This window comes from Trachymyrmex septentrionalis, unplaced genomic scaffold (assembly GCF_001594115.1).
Source record: "Trachymyrmex septentrionalis isolate Tsep2-gDNA-1 unplaced genomic scaffold, Tsep1.0 scaffold184, whole genome shotgun sequence".
NCBI lineage: Eukaryota > Metazoa > Arthropoda > Insecta > Hymenoptera > Formicidae > Trachymyrmex > Trachymyrmex septentrionalis.
Genome location: NW_017305011.1, coordinates 162926 through 179276, shown reverse-complemented (window position 1 = coordinate 179276; position 16351 = coordinate 162926). Strand labels below are relative to the sequence as shown.

Here is a 16351-nt window from a genome sequence, read left to right as displayed (position 1 = left end):
TCGCATCGTTGCAGCCACGCGAAACATTTCACCAGAGTAGCGACCTGGCTGCACTGCTCCAATAGTTCGTGTTCCACTCGCTCGTGATTTTCCATTTTTTTCTTTAGATCACGTCACACTCTTCCACGGAGCACTTGCACGTGACTCGTTCACACACGTTGCAGCATCGCGACATATCTAGAAAATCATAATGTTGTAACACTTTTTCATTATGTTTGTATGCGAAAATGCATTGTTCACACTCAAAGCATTGATCGTCGCATCTGTCGAAAAATAGTTTTGGTGCAAGATCGCGATCACGAAACTCCATCCATATATTGTCAATAAGCAGCAGTTCGACGCACTTTTCCCTACCTGCAGGAATCTTAATGCAGATGCACCAACCTTGGCTGTTATCTGCGATTTTTTTCGCCCAATAATAATCGTCCTTTATTACATTGACATTTCTATTCCACCCTTGCCTCTTTTCATATTCATCGTCCTCGTAACATTTGTCTTGTAACCGTAGATACACTTTCTGTCGCACGAGTAAAGACCAGTCAGAAACGGGCTCTCTGATAACTGTTCCATGTTTCTCACTACGTATACTCGTACCTAATTCTCGATCGCGTAGGAATTGTACTGGCGATATTCGTGCACCTATGTCTCTTTTTTGCAGATTACCGAGAACATACAACACATCATCTACGTTAGAGTCTTTCCACATATTTTTCAGTAGTGTCTCGCTCACAATACTGTTCACAATAGTTTTTTCAAGGATCCACGTTTCTAATGTGCTCGACTACGTTGGCTATGTCCTCAATATTCGCACGATGATCACCCATACTTTTTTTTCACTATTCTTATTGCGATCAATTCGTCTTCCAGGACACCACTGCGGAACTGAGCGCTTATAACTCATCATATATTTCATTTGTGACTCCCTTTGCTTATTAGGTCATACTTTATTTAGAAGTAGATAAGGCAGCATTGCGAGCGATTATAGTTTCTATAAACAGCATCAACGCTTCTTTTAACGCGTCGCTACATGTCATTGATCTCGCTATCTCTTCTCAGAAAAAAATCGTTATCGACACTTCTTCGAAGAAATTTATGGGTTGTGGGAACGCAGTGTGTTTTCATACTTTTCACTGGAGTATCACTTTCATTTTACTGTAGAAGAGTTATGTTTTGCTTAGCAGCCGAACATTGGCGCTTCTCTTAACGCGTCGCGATGTATCATCGATCTGATAGTGTATATAAACAGTGTATATAACTTTTTTTCTTTCAATCGTAAATTTCGATTACGAGTGATAAGACATGGATTGTGTAAAAGAATATATACATCGAAAATCGATCGAGCGCAAGGGGTACCGTCCCTTGTCACCAGGTCCGCCAAGTTCACCACCATCGAGGGAAAAAGCGCGATATTGGGAATGTCCAGGTGAAAAAGCATCAAAATCGCCAACAAGTTCCTCATCGACATCATCAAAATCGCAAACATATTCATCGTCGTCGTCATCGTCGTCGTCGTCATCGTATATCTATGAAGTGTAAAACTTCTTTATTCACTAAAACGCTTGCATGTTTCGATTCACTTTTGAGCCCTCCTTAGAGACAACACAAATTAACATAAATAAACTGTGAATAAAAATTATCCTATCATGGTGAGCTTTCCTATCTCGAGAATTTAAACGCCAAAAAAAGTAAAAGAAAAAGAAAAAAGAAAAATTAACAAAAAAAAAAAGAAATAATGGAAATATCGAAATAGAGAATATGAAAAACTAATGTATCAAAAACCTTACTGACACTGTCAGTGTCGTTTGTACGCTGTAATGAGTCTTTCTGGCGTGATTTTTGATTATTTCTCAACTTTCATTTTCTCAACTTTCATGGAATTGATTAACGTTTCAATGCAAAATTTTTCATTTGTAAGCTTCAATAATACTAACTAAAATTAAAAGTGGCTCACTGTGTCTGATACTGACTGCCAAAATATCGAGAACCGGTTTTTGAATAATTCATAGTAATGTTTGCGATATAATTTGTGATTTGTGATCAGTGATTTGTGAGCATCCTTATTTTCGGGATGATTAATTATCATCTTAAAGTTTTTGATAAATTAGTTTTTCATATTCTTTATTTCGATATATTATTTAGTTTATTTATGTTAATTTGTGTTGTCTTTGAGGAGGTCAAAAGTGAGCCGAAACATGTAAGCGCATTTTAGTGAATAAAGAAGTTTCACACTTCATAGATATATTATTTGCGCGACGTCTTCTGCACTTGACTCCTACTGCCCATATCCTTTCCAATTCTTTGATTTATAAGGAGTCTTGGTTAGTTCGATTTGTATAATAATATGGATATATGAATTCACATAGAAATTGTATAATCTAAGATCCATCTTCGACCATTATATATTCTAAATTCTTACTTGTGAAAAATAAGTTTGTCATTTTAATCATCGAAAGAACGTTTGTTAATGTAATTTTAATTAATTAGAAATTACACTGTATGTGTACAACTGTATTGTGGATAAAGTATTTCTTACACATATCGTCCGACTTTTGTGTTTTGGCGAAGTATTCTTTGATTATACAAATTTTGCACATTACCCCTGGTGAAAAAATTTCGTTGGAATTATTCCACGTTTTGAAACATTTCAGCGAAATTGCTGAAATTTATTGAAATTTCACTGGAAGTGAATTTTTCAGCAAATTTTTCAGCTAACATACTGAAAAATCATTGAAACTGAACTGAAATTTGAAATTTCTCTGAAATTTTGTTGAAATTTCTCTGAAATTTTGGCTAAAATTTTGTTAATAATGAATATTTTAACTAAAAATCGCTAAAATTAAACTGAAATTTTTCTGAAATGCTAAAATTTTGCCGAAAAGTGTTTCAAAACGTGGAATAATTTTAACGAAATTTTTCCATCAGGGACTTCACTATCTAAAGAAGAGCAATGAAAATAAATACTGCGTATAAAATAATTTTTTGCGTGCATTGATTGTTATAACAATGCAATTAAAGACAGAATAACTGAACGGAAGCACGCTATGACTCACGGAAAAGAGAGAGTTATGACGATTCAGTGAGAGAAAATGAGAGTGCGATTGAAAGAAAACACACACGAGCCAAACAAACATGGAGATATCAATACAAAATTATATCACATTTATTCGGTTGTAGCAATCATAACTTTTTCTCCATAGTATTACGTGATAATAGTGCGAATACAACTGATGTATTCGACTCGACATAACGGACATTTGTTCGTCTCCAATCTTTTCTTGCAATCGGTGCAAATACATAAATGCCCACATGGCACAACATATGGGTGGGATTTGTAATCAAGCACGTACAACATGAACCATTTATGCGTTCACCTAATGCAGATATTGGATTCGAGTAGGATGATAAGGTAAATCATCCCGTTCGTTTTCATATAAACCAATGCCGAGAGTACTAAAATCGTCTTCCGGGATATCATAAATACGATCATCTGCCAACATAAAATAATTTTATTACTACTTGATAACATTATAAGAACAATATGAAATTATAATGATTAAATATAAAATGTACATATAATACATTCATATCGTCATCTATAATCTCATTTGTCTCGTTTCTGTTAGATTCCACACTTGTGACATCCGTTCTTACATTTTCTTCTTGACTTTCTGAAACGATGATTAACCACAATGAATCACACAACAGACTAGAAATTTGACATATCTATTACAATGGGAACTTTATCATATGTTACATCAATGTTCGTATATCGCTATAAGAGAATAATAATAAAATATGTATATACAATAATATAATACCTTCGTCTAAAATTTCAATAATCTCATTTAATAGATTCCGTGTTTGCTAGTGGCTCCTCTGTCCTTTCGGTTTCTTCCTCCGTATTTGCAGTTCCTGAAATGATAAAACACAATAGACAATAGATTAAAAATTAACGTTTACAAAATTAACATTTAACTATTACAATGGAAATCTTATCATATGACATATGATGTATATCATATAACATATATAATAGCTTTATAAACAAATTCAATAATACAGGTGCATCAGCGATTAATTATAAACGTGTTATTTCTCACTATTTACTTGTTGAATTCGGTTTGTTGAATTCAATCTTGCAAGTCTATCGCGCCGTCCGCGATATCTGCGAGACCTGCTGTGCCTCTTCCACTCTCTATTACCTTATTCAGTAATTTGAAAAGATGGGCAAATATCATCAGATATAGCTATTAAAATAATAAATACATAAAATGATAAACACACACATACGCGCGCATAAATATATAACGTAATTAATCATCTCTAGATATATAGAAAAAATAAGTTGAAAAAAATAAGAAAATCATATTACTGTATAATTATTAATAATATTCATGATATACGATTAAAATATATGTACATATAATATATGTTCATTTATGCTATCATTCGTCACATTTTCAATAGATTCTATCTTGCGAATGGCTCGTTCTTTCATTTCTTCAGTACTCGGAGTTACTGTAATAATGATAAATCACAAATATACGAGCCTGGAGAAATGACATTATTTCTATAGCAATGGAAATCTTATCATATGACATGTCAGCTTCATAATACACTAAATAAGAAATATGTATAAGCGATTAATGATTAAAGATATATTATTTCTCACCTTCCGCTTTTTGAATTGGATTTAATCTTATTGCAAGTCTACCGCGTCGTCCGCGACCTTATTGGCAGGCTATTATTTTGATGCAGTGTACAAACGTCTTCGGATGGAGTTGTTAAAATGCACGCACGCACGCACGCACGCACGCACGCACGCACGCACGCACGCACGCACGCACGCACGCACGCACGCACGCACGCACGCACGCACGCACGCACGCACGCACGCACGCACGCACGCACGCACGCACGCACGCACGCACGCACGCACGCACGCACGCACGCACGCACGCACGCACGCACGCACGCACGCACGCACGCACGCACGCACGCACGCACGCACGCACGCACGCACGCACGCACGCACGCACGCACGCACGCACGCACGCACGCACGCACGCACGCACGCACGCACGCACGCACGCACGCACGCACGCACGCACGCACGCACGCACGCACGCACGCACGCACGCACGCACGCACGCACGCACGCACGCACGCACGCACGCACGCACGCACGCACGCACGCACGCACGCACGCACGCACGCACGCACGCACGCACGCACGCACGCACGCACGCACGCACGCACGCACGCACGCACGCACGCACGCACGCACGCACGCACGCACGCACGCACGCACGCACGCACGCACGCACGCACGCACGCACGCACGCACGCACGCACGCACGCACGCACGCACGCACGCACGCACGCACGCACGCACGCACGCACGCACGCACGCACGCACGCACGCACGCACGCACGCACGCACGCACGCACGCACGCACGCACGCACGCACGCACGCACGCACGCACGCACGCACGCACGCACGCACGCACGCACGCACGCACGCACGCACGCACGCACGCACGCACGCACGCACGCACGCACGCACGCACGCACGCACGCACGCACGCACGCACGCACGCACGCACGCACGCACGCACGCACGCACGCACGCACGCACGCACGCACGCACGCACGCACGCACGCACGCACGCACGCACGCACGCACGCACGCACGCACGCACGCACGCACGCACGCACGCACGCACGCACGCACGCACGCACGCACGCACGCACGCACGCACGCACGCACGCACGCACGCACGCACGCACGCACGCACGCACGCACGCACGCACGCACGCACGCACGCACGCACGCACGCACGCACGCACGCACGCACGCACGCACGCACGCACGCACGCACGCACGCACGCACGCACGCACGCACGCACGCACGCACGCACGCACGCACGCACGCACGCACGCACGCACGCACGCACGCACGCACGCACGCACGCACGCACGCACGCACGCACGCACGCACGCACGCACGCACGCACGCACGCACGCACGCACGCACGCACGCACGCACGCACGCACGCACGCACGCACGCACGCACGCACGCACGCACGCACGCACGCACGCACGCACGCACGCACGCACGCACGCACGCACGCACGCACGCACGCACGCACGCACGCACGCACGCACGCACGCACGCACGCACGCACGCACGCACGCACGCACGCACGCACGCACGCACGCACGCACGCACGCACGCACGCACGCACGCACGCACGCACGCACGCACGCACGCACGCACGCACGCACGCACGCACGCACGCACGCACGCACGCACGCACGCACGCACGCACGCACGCACGCACGCACGCACGCACGCACGCACGCACGCACGCACGCACGCACGCACGCACGCACGCACGCACGCACGCACGCACGCACGCACGCACGCACGCACGCACGCACGCACGCACGCACGCACGCACGCACGCACGCACGCACGCACGCACGCACGCACGCACGCACGCACGCACGCACGCACGCACGCACGCACGCACGCACGCACGCACGCACGCACGCACGCACGCACGCACGCACGCACGCACGCACGCACGCACGCACGCACGCACGCACGCACGCACGCACGCACGCACGCACGCACGCACGCACGCACGCACGCACGCACGCACGCACGCACGCACGCACGCACGCACGCACGCACGCACGCACGCACGCACGCACGCACGCACGCACGCACGCACGCACGCACGCACGCACGCACGCACGCACGCACGCACGCACGCACGCACGCACGCACGCACGCACGCACGCACGCACGCACGCACGCACGCACGCACGCACGCACGCACGCACGCACGCACGCACGCACGCACGCACGCACGCACGCACGCACGCACGCACGCACGCACGCACGCACGCACGCACGCACGCACGCACGCACGCACGCACGCACGCACGCACGCACGCACGCACGCACGCACGCACGCACGCACGCACGCACGCACGCACGCACGCACGCACGCACGCACGCACGCACGCACGCACGCACGCACGCACGCACGCACGCACGCACGCACGCACGCACGCACGCACGCACGCACGCACGCACGCACGCACGCACGCACGCACGCACGCACGCACGCACGCACGCACGCACGCACGCACGCACGCACGCACGCACGCACGCACGCACGCACGCACGCACGCACGCACGCACGCACGCACGCACGCACGCACGCACGCACGCACGCACGCACGCACGCACGCACGCACGTACGCACGCACGTACGCACGCACGTACGCACGCACGAGAAAATGCACGAGAATTCTTCTGCACTCTTAATTCTAATTGGCTGATTCTTACGATACGTTTTATGGTTACTGTTACGGAAGGTGTGTGCCATGGCCTTAATGAACGCACATAGAAGTAGAAGACATAAGACCGCCATTTTTCACATGTACAGATATACTGGTAATGTTAATTGCCTACTTCGTACGCCTTATGCCTAATTTACACTGGACGCAGCTAGACAATGTGATATTGGCGCAATCAATCAGCATGGCGATATTGTTTGTACGTCACTGTAAATATCGCCTGACTGGTTGGTCACAAATATCGTCTCACTGATTGGTGAGGCTGCTCCACTGCTTGATGATTGCTGCGTCCATTGTGAATTAGGCATTACTGCTTACTGCTTATTTCTATTTTTAGGTGCGTTTACCTTAAGACGTAGGACATAAGGTCGCAGCACAGATTTTGCATAACGCATAGGATTTAGATGAATCAACTAATCAGAATCTCTCCTTTCCTCCCATTCCATGGAAAAGAAGAATTTTAATTAGTTGATTCCCTAATGCGCTATGCATTAGCCCGGATCTACAATAGGTTTGTAAGCCTTAAGTCATAAGGAATCATAGTCAATTATTCTCTTTGCATTTGACTGTAAAGCGGGGACGCATAATGCATAAGAAAATAGACTAATCAAAGTCCTTCGTTTCTATGAAATAAAGAAATCTTAGTTGAATTTCTTATGTCTTTAATCAATTTCTTATGGCTTAATGCTTAAAAATACCTTATAAGATGCTATACTTATAAGAAGATATACTTTCGGGTCAAATATGTTGCCGATTAACGGAACCGGATCGAGTTCAAATCCACTCGAAAACGCTGTTAGACTATGAGTTGACGCTTACGATTGACGATTGCCCGGCTCTGTTTCAGCCAATTATGATGGACTCGCTACATCGTAATTAGTTGAAATAAAACGTCAATCGTAATCATCAATCCGTAGTTCTGATATGGGCATTAATATAGCCCATAGCATATATCTACACAAACTTGCATATATAGCCGCATAATAAGCATATATATGAAAAAATTATTCAGTCGCATTTCTCTTAAGACCATTCTACACTAGAGCCGGTTTATAATAGGCCGTAACCGTTAACTTAGGTAGGTGCCATAAAAGTTGATTTCGTACTTTTCCCGTATTTTTCCCGTGGCCCGATAAAGATAAAGTTGAATCAACTTTCCGATTATAGTTAAAATCAACATCAAATTTTTGCCGGCAATTATAAACGGTAGTACGAGTTTTCTATCTTCAAACTATTACGGCACCGGCCTAAGTTAACGGTTACGACCTATTGTCAACCGGCTCTTAGACGTAACCCAAATTTGTTGCGACAGCCAATCTGAAGCTTACATTTTGAAATCAACACTTCAGATTGACTGTCGCAACTAACTTGCTATCGACTTGCGTCTAATGTAAAATGGGTTTGACCCTGGATCTACAATAGAGTTTTAAGCCTTAAGCCACAAGAAATCACAGTCGATTATTCTTCTCGAATTTGACTGTAATTGGTCAATTTCTTATAACTTAAAACACCTATTCTAGATCCGGGGTTATAAAGATGTGTAAAATATGGCTGGACAATTTTTTTTGACAATACATAATTTTTGCGATTATAAAATTTTGTGAGGATACACCTTAAAGCCGGAATCAGAATACGCATTGAATATTGAGATTGAAGATTGAAAGATTGAAATTTGACCAATCAAAATAATAGGAACTACAATTCCTTTGTCCTCAGTAGTCAAATTTTAATCTTCAATCTTCAATCTCAATCTTTAATGCATAGTCTGATTCCGGCCTAAGAAATCAAATAGTCATAAATGGACGTTTTCCATTTCATGATACGAGTCAACGCATGTGTCGTCCTATCTTTATCACTCTCTGAATGTCAAAAAGGATAGAATAACGCTTGTGTCGATTTGTGTCATCAAATGGAAAGCACCCTTATATAGTTAATTGTTCTTCTCATTCAACTGCGATTTGTACAATTTAAATTTTGTACAGTTTAAAGCTTTACGACTAGCACTACTCTTTTGTTGTAGATCTCGCAGTAACTATCTCGTTATTTTATAAGCTTATAGATTCTTTTTTTTTCCATATGATAACAGTAGTATGAATTTTATCCGGAAAAAATATGGTTTATTTCCAAATGATTAGAATTTAGACGATAGTCCATAAGCTAAAAAGCTAAATAGAGTCCATAAGCCAATAAGCTAAAAAGATTTATAATCATAACATAATTATGTAATTCTTTTCAGCTTATCATAGACTATCGCCTAAATTCTAATCATTTGTTTCAAGTTCATTTATCGTTGTAATTAAAAAATCTATTCTAATCTTTTTATTTTCAAATTTCTAAAACTATGGCTCTTTTTTTTAATTTTCATTCAATAATATCATATAAGTTTCTAATATAAAATACAAAGAAATAATATTTCATATATAATTATATTAATTATATACAATTATGTCAAATTTTATATATAATTAATATATTTAATATATAATTATATGTAATTATATATGAAATGTGTACATGTAAGTATTAAATATATATTATATGTATATATCAATTTTTCACGGATGCTTATCCTGTCATAATTTTTTTAAAATCTAGCTGTTACATATTTTTTATTTCTAGAGAGTAGATAAAAAATTACGAAAGAAAGTGTTTTAATTCGACGCATTTTCCTAGAAAAAAATGTGATTTTTCATTTCTGACATTACAATTCATATACTGTATATGTAAATTTTTATTTGTGCGCAAAAGTGCTTGTAGGTAATCGAGTTGTAGGTAATAATACATGTAGGCAATAATACATGTAGGCAATAATGCACGTAGGCCATAATACATATAGGTAAATGTGATTTTGTTTTTGAAATTTTTACTTGTGTGCAAAAGTACAATACATGTAAGCAATAGAACTGTAGGCAATAATACATGCAGGCAAAAATAACTCCGTTTCTAAAATTTTTATTTGTTCGTAAAAATACTTGTGGGCAATAATACGTATAGGCAATAGTACATGTAAGCAAAAGTTACCCCCGTTGCTGAAATTTTTATTTGTGTGCAAAGGTACATGTAGGCAATCGATCTGTAGACAATAATTTATGTGTGCAAACAAACTGTCGGCAAACGTAATGTAGGCAAATGATACTGTAAGCAATCGATTTGTAGGCAAACGGGATCTCCCCTCAAAATTAATTAATTTAACGTTTATTTAATGTTTAATAAACATTATTTTACATTATAATTTTTTACTTGAAATAAATGATTGAAAGGACATTGTTTAAACATTTTTAAATGTTTATTTAACGTTTATTAAATGTTTATTTTACATTAATTATTCATTTAAAAAAAGTTTAAAGAAATATTTTTAAATGTTTGTTTAACGTTTATAAAATATTTATTTTACATTATTTATTATTATAATTTAAAATATAAGTGATAAGAAACATTTATTTAACATTTATCTTATTATAAATGACTTATTATAAATATGTAAAAAATATTATTTTTTAAAGCTCAAATTAATAAAAAATGGGTCAAAATAATAAAATAATAACGGAAGAAAAGTTAACACAATATAATTGCGTTAAGTGTATCATATATGGACAAGAAGAACTGTGTCTATCGATAGTTATAAGCGTGACGGATAAGGTACGAAATTCATAATCCTGAGGTCCCAGGTTCAAAACCCGACTGATAAGTGAAAAAGATTAAAATATAATTAAAAATTAGAATTAATTAATAAAATTAATTGTTTAATGTTTATCGACACTGTCGATAAAAAAATTAAATAAAAAAAATTCTACATGTTATTTTTTTAAATTTTGTTCAAATAATTTTCACATTTAAATACGTGTTTAATGTTAAAAAAATGTTTCTTCAAACGTTAAAAAAATGTTTTAACGTTGCCTTTGTTAATAAAAAAAGGGGACTTAATCCATTATTTTTAACGTTTTTAAAAATGTTTTTAAAAATGCTTTTGAAATATTTTTAAAAACATTTCAAAAGTATTGTCAAAAGTATTGTCTACTGATTGGAAAGGTAATAACAATTTTATAATTAAAATAATAATAATAAGCTTTTAAAGTGTATTTAGCTTACCTTTTTCAAACATTCATAACTTTTTGAGTGCTAAGAAGTACAATCGCATTTTTTATAAAACTTCTCATAAGTATGTAATAAATGCTACAAGCGCAATAACGTAGATAAAATTGTTTAAAAAAATGTTTGTAAAAATGAGAAATTAGACAATAATTCCGTGCTACAAGTATTATAACGTCTCTTGACATACAATTAAATCTAATAAGTACTTTAGTACATCGAATTGTAAGAAATGCTCTTAGAATTTGACGTACTGAAATAGTTGCTTAATTTGTATGTCAATAATAGTTTTATAATGCTTATCGCACATAATTATTGTCTAATTCCGCTCTTTTAGGACATTTCTTTAACAATTTTGTTCATGTAATTTAAAAACAATTCGATACTTGAAGAGTTCAATACCTATTTTAATTTTATTATTCTAATTTATAATTTAACGAAATTAGTATATTTAAAGTATGTGAAAGACAAAGAAGTAATGTTAAAGATGCGGAAGATAAGAAGAAACGTGTTTTTATAAACATGCGTCTGGTCAGTGTGCCCCTGGTGTGTAAAGCGCCCACATTTAACCGTGAACGCCGATCCTGTATGTGATCCGTGATATACTAAATATTTCTTTTTGTACTTTGAAAACTAAGCTTCAGAAAATTTTCGTGAAGTAAAAGTCATCTGACAGGCTCGAAGAAAGGCTCAAACGTTCGAAATTTTGAAAAATTTGAAACTTATGTCACGTAAAGTGTATCACTCAGACATTACTTTGATCAAGCAATAAGATGCGCTTCTTAGTCATTATCGAGAAAATCGACTTTAAAAAATTCTGAGCGGGATATGTACACAACGTTGAACAAATTTAACAAGTTCCGAGGCGCAACGGGTAACGCTCTTGTTTAGTAACCGCTGATTCGAGTCTTTGCCGGCACTATCTTTTTCCCTTCTTTTTTTTTGTTTTAATATTTATTATTTCTATATGAAATCAATCAAATTTATGATAGTCAACGGATGTTCAGTATAAATCTTTTAATGTACATTTTATTTACAACGTAACGCCAATTAGTTTAAAGTCGTCATTTTGTTTCCTATATCTGGGGTATCTATATGAGACAATTCCTCGTCTTAATCACTTCTTTCTTTAATGGTGTACTTTAGTGGTCTTTTATCTAACAGTAAGGATACTTAATATTAATTAGAAAGAAGACATCATAACATTGGCGGAGCCAATCAGCATTAAGCACATACATTGGCGCAACTTTCTTTATACCCACTCTAGCAGTTACTAGACTAGAGCACTATACGTTACGGGACTCGTTGAAACTAGAGACCCTTTAATCAGAGATTGGCCATAAGGATTTCGTCAAATTTCTTTAAGCGAGAAAGGAGGATAGACTATTTCACTCTTCCACCAATAGCGGTGTGTATACATTATGCACACAGCCTGTCTCAGAAAGATTACAACACTTTTTTTTCGATGGGTTTCGGAATGTAGCTTACTTACCGAGCGATTGGTTTTTATTTGTGGATCCATGAAGAACTAATTGTTCGGTGAGCAAGCTGTATTCCAAAACTCATCGAAAAAAGGCGTTGCAACTTTTCCGTGACCGGCTATATACACCGCTATTGGTGGAGTGAGATAGCTTATACTCCTCTCTATAATTCTTATGGCCAGTTTCCGATTAAAGGATCACTAGTTGAAACTTGTTCAACGTTCAGTGTACATATCCTACTCGGAAATTTTTAAAGTCAATTTTCTCGACAATGGTTGAGAAGTGCATCTTCACGTGTACCATAAGTTTCAAATTTTTCTAAATTCCGAACGTCTGAGCTTTTCCTTGTTAGAAGTGAGTCAGGAATATATCTTTTCAGGGACACCTGGGTTGTTTTGGGTCATCCTATATAACTAATAGCCAACGTTACTTAATGTAAATTACAATTCCGGATCGCTTTTTTAAAACATTCATTTCACGTTTATATGAAGTCCAATTATATATTCATCATTGTTCATTTATTCCATCAGATATTTGTTGGGTATATATAGAGATTAAATCACGTTTATTAATTTCACAAACGGATATGTTACGTATATCCATTGAAGGATTGCATAAAGCAAAAATTTGATGGATATCCCAAAATTTTTAAAAGATATCTTATGGATGTTTTTTGCATGTATATGTGCTGTGTCTTGTGTGTCTATGTTATCACATAATTATTAGAAAAATAGGTTAATAAATTAACATAAATTCTCCTGAAGAAAAGTACTATTTTTATTAGGTTGAAATTCCGTCCGAGTATCTAGGAGATTCGGAAACGTCTCTTTTACATGAACAGTATTTGTCTCTTATTGACAGATTTAAGACAGTTCATAAAGAAAGAGAGATAGGTAAAAAAGTATGTAATTCTTGTTTCTCTCTTAAAGAATCTTGTTGCTGTACATGAATAATAAAATTTCTTTTTATTTATGCAGATTGTTGAAAATGCTGTTGAGCTTGCAACGGATCTACAGGCAATGACAAGAGAAAAAGAAGTATGTAATAAACGGACAGAAGCGAATTGAATCAATATAAGCTCTAAGACATATAGAACTGTTTTCCATGCAAAAATGTGCGGATGTAATTAAAATAATAAAACAGTTCGTTTAATATAAAAAAATTACGCAACCGTCTCAAAACTAGTCAAGGTGGTTCTTTAGTAAAATGCCGAAAATTTGGTGTGCCAAACTACTGAGCTCATCCGCAAATGCACCTCGCAAATGTCTGTACAATTTGAATAAAATAAGCTATGTGTATATTTTAATGAAAGAGTACAAAACTATGATATGAAATAGACGATAGTAAATTAAGAGCTACATCTTCACTAAAGGAAAACAAGAGATGTTAAATGTTCGTGACTAAATTTGTGTGCAATTTTAGGCACATAAATATCTTTCCAGAATGGACGTTGACCTATTATTTTTTGTGATTACTACAATCATAATTTTTTTAACTATCATAATCATGTTTCTTAGAAGTCTATAGTAATATTTGATGTGTGCAGTTAGGCAAAAAAGCGTTTCCAATTCTTACCTGTCACTAAGTTATACGTTAAAAGTTATATTTTCGACATTTTTTCCTGTCTCATTTTATCATTAACCTATCCTAGAATTTTGCACACGTCAGTTATTATTTCAACTTTATTAGGGACGGAAGAGTAAAGTGGAAGGAGAAGGCAAAGCGTCAAATACTCATATATTCAAATATCTGACGTGCCGCGGTCGTGACTTTGAATATGCGTACGAGTCGCCGCTACGCTAAGCGACCAAATTCATCTACGACAACTGAGTGAAGCGTAGAGACCCTATTATGCCTGTTCTACAATAAGGTCGCAAGCCGTATGAAATTGGTCAATCACAGTTGAATATGAAAAAAATAATCGACTATGATTGGTTAATTTCTTATGGATTACGACTTGCGACTCTATTATAAAATAAGCATTATAGGATCTCTAGTGGAGCGTATGTACAGTCGTAGACACTGAGATTGTTACACTGTGACTTTTATATATTGTAACTTTTTGTTATACTTTTTTTTTCGATGGTTTTAAAATACGCAAAAATTTTCATAGTGCAATTCAGAGTATCGACACACTCACGTGAAAAGTTAAATTGTATTTCTGCACCATCTGAGCGAATAGACAATACTATAAATCTGAATTTCTACTGAACTAGTAATGATTCTATTCAATTCTGTCGCTGTCAGTTTTCCAACAGGATCAAATGATGATATAGTAATTGTGAAAAGCATTAATGGAGAAATTTTATTTTCGTTACATTTTGTAGAAAATAATATTCATTCAATAGAAATTTTATATAGTGAACACAAAGTTACATATAACATACTTATTAGTTGCAATTTTCCACTTAACAATATAATCGCAATATAACACGTTCGTGTATGTGCGTGCATGCGTGCGTGCGTGCATGTTAAGTGGAAAATTATACTAACAGGTACGTTATATGTAATGTGTGTTCACTGAGTAATTTCTAGTTCTGGTAATTATATCCCAGCAAACAAGAATGAATTGGATAAATCCATATGAATCAAGTTTTCGAATCCGCGTTATCCGCGAAAAAGATATTGAATTTTGTAGAGACTGAATACACTGAATCCGTTTTTAGGTCTAGATAAATATACTAATATGAATTTAACCCTAGTAAATTTATATATATTTGGAAATGAAATGCTAATCTGCAATCCTAGAATGTGATTTGTCGTTAGAAGCATGTACCAAAGTGATCACAGATATATGAATCGTTTCTTTTCGAATGAGCCTTAGATTACATATATAGGGTGGGCCATCTATTGGTACGTTTTTAATTGGTACGATTTCGTTCATGTGGCTCCCTCTACTGGCCTTACAGTATGCCATTCGGTTTTTTTAATTGGTACGTTTTTTATTGGTACGATTTCGTTCATGTGGCTCCCTCTACTGGCCTTACAGTATGCCATTCGGTCACCCCAATTATTCAAAAACGTACCAATAGATGGCCCACCCTTTAGAGTACGGCATTATAGATTTACAACTGAGTGACTCCCGGATATAACCTGCACTGTCATGGCCAGAGTTGTCTGGAAATTACCTTGTGTCATGGATCTGCAATCATTTCACACTCTGTATATTACACCGAAATTTTTGTTTGGCAACGACTTATGTACGAGGTCTGTTCAAAAAGTATCGCGAATTTTGTGTTTTTTCAAAAATTATTTATTTATTCATGAATATCTATTTTGTCCCCTTCAAAGTAATCCCCATCAGATATTATACACTTGTGCCAACGTTTTTTCCAATCCTCGAAGCACTTCAAAAAATTATTTTTTGTGATCTTGTTCAGCTCCTCCTTCGATGCCGTCTTTAT

General features: G+C 38.8%; 1 protein-coding gene and 1 long non-coding RNA gene across 5 annotated transcripts in view; one reads left to right on the top strand and one right to left on the bottom strand.

Annotated features, from left to right (window-relative positions):
* The window catches only part of LOC108746641 (intraflagellar transport protein 81 homolog), a 227054-nt gene that overhangs the window by 66155 nt on the left and 144548 nt on the right, over positions 1-16351 (top strand). For all 4 annotated transcript variants that reach the window (XM_018483543.1, XM_018483540.1, XM_018483541.1 and 1 more), the window contains 2 exons: positions 13732-13848; positions 13925-13984. In XM_018483543.1, the coding sequence (XP_018339045.1) occupies positions 13732-13848; positions 13925-13984 (177 nt within the window). The remainder of the gene's footprint in view (positions 1-13731; positions 13849-13924; positions 13985-16351) is intronic.
* On the bottom strand, positions 3652-4243 carry LOC108746643. The gene is made up of 3 exons (XR_001939183.1): positions 4101-4243; positions 3819-3912; positions 3652-3668 (listed from the first exon to the last, which is right to left on the bottom strand). It is a non-coding gene; the product is annotated as an uncharacterized LOC108746643 (long non-coding RNA).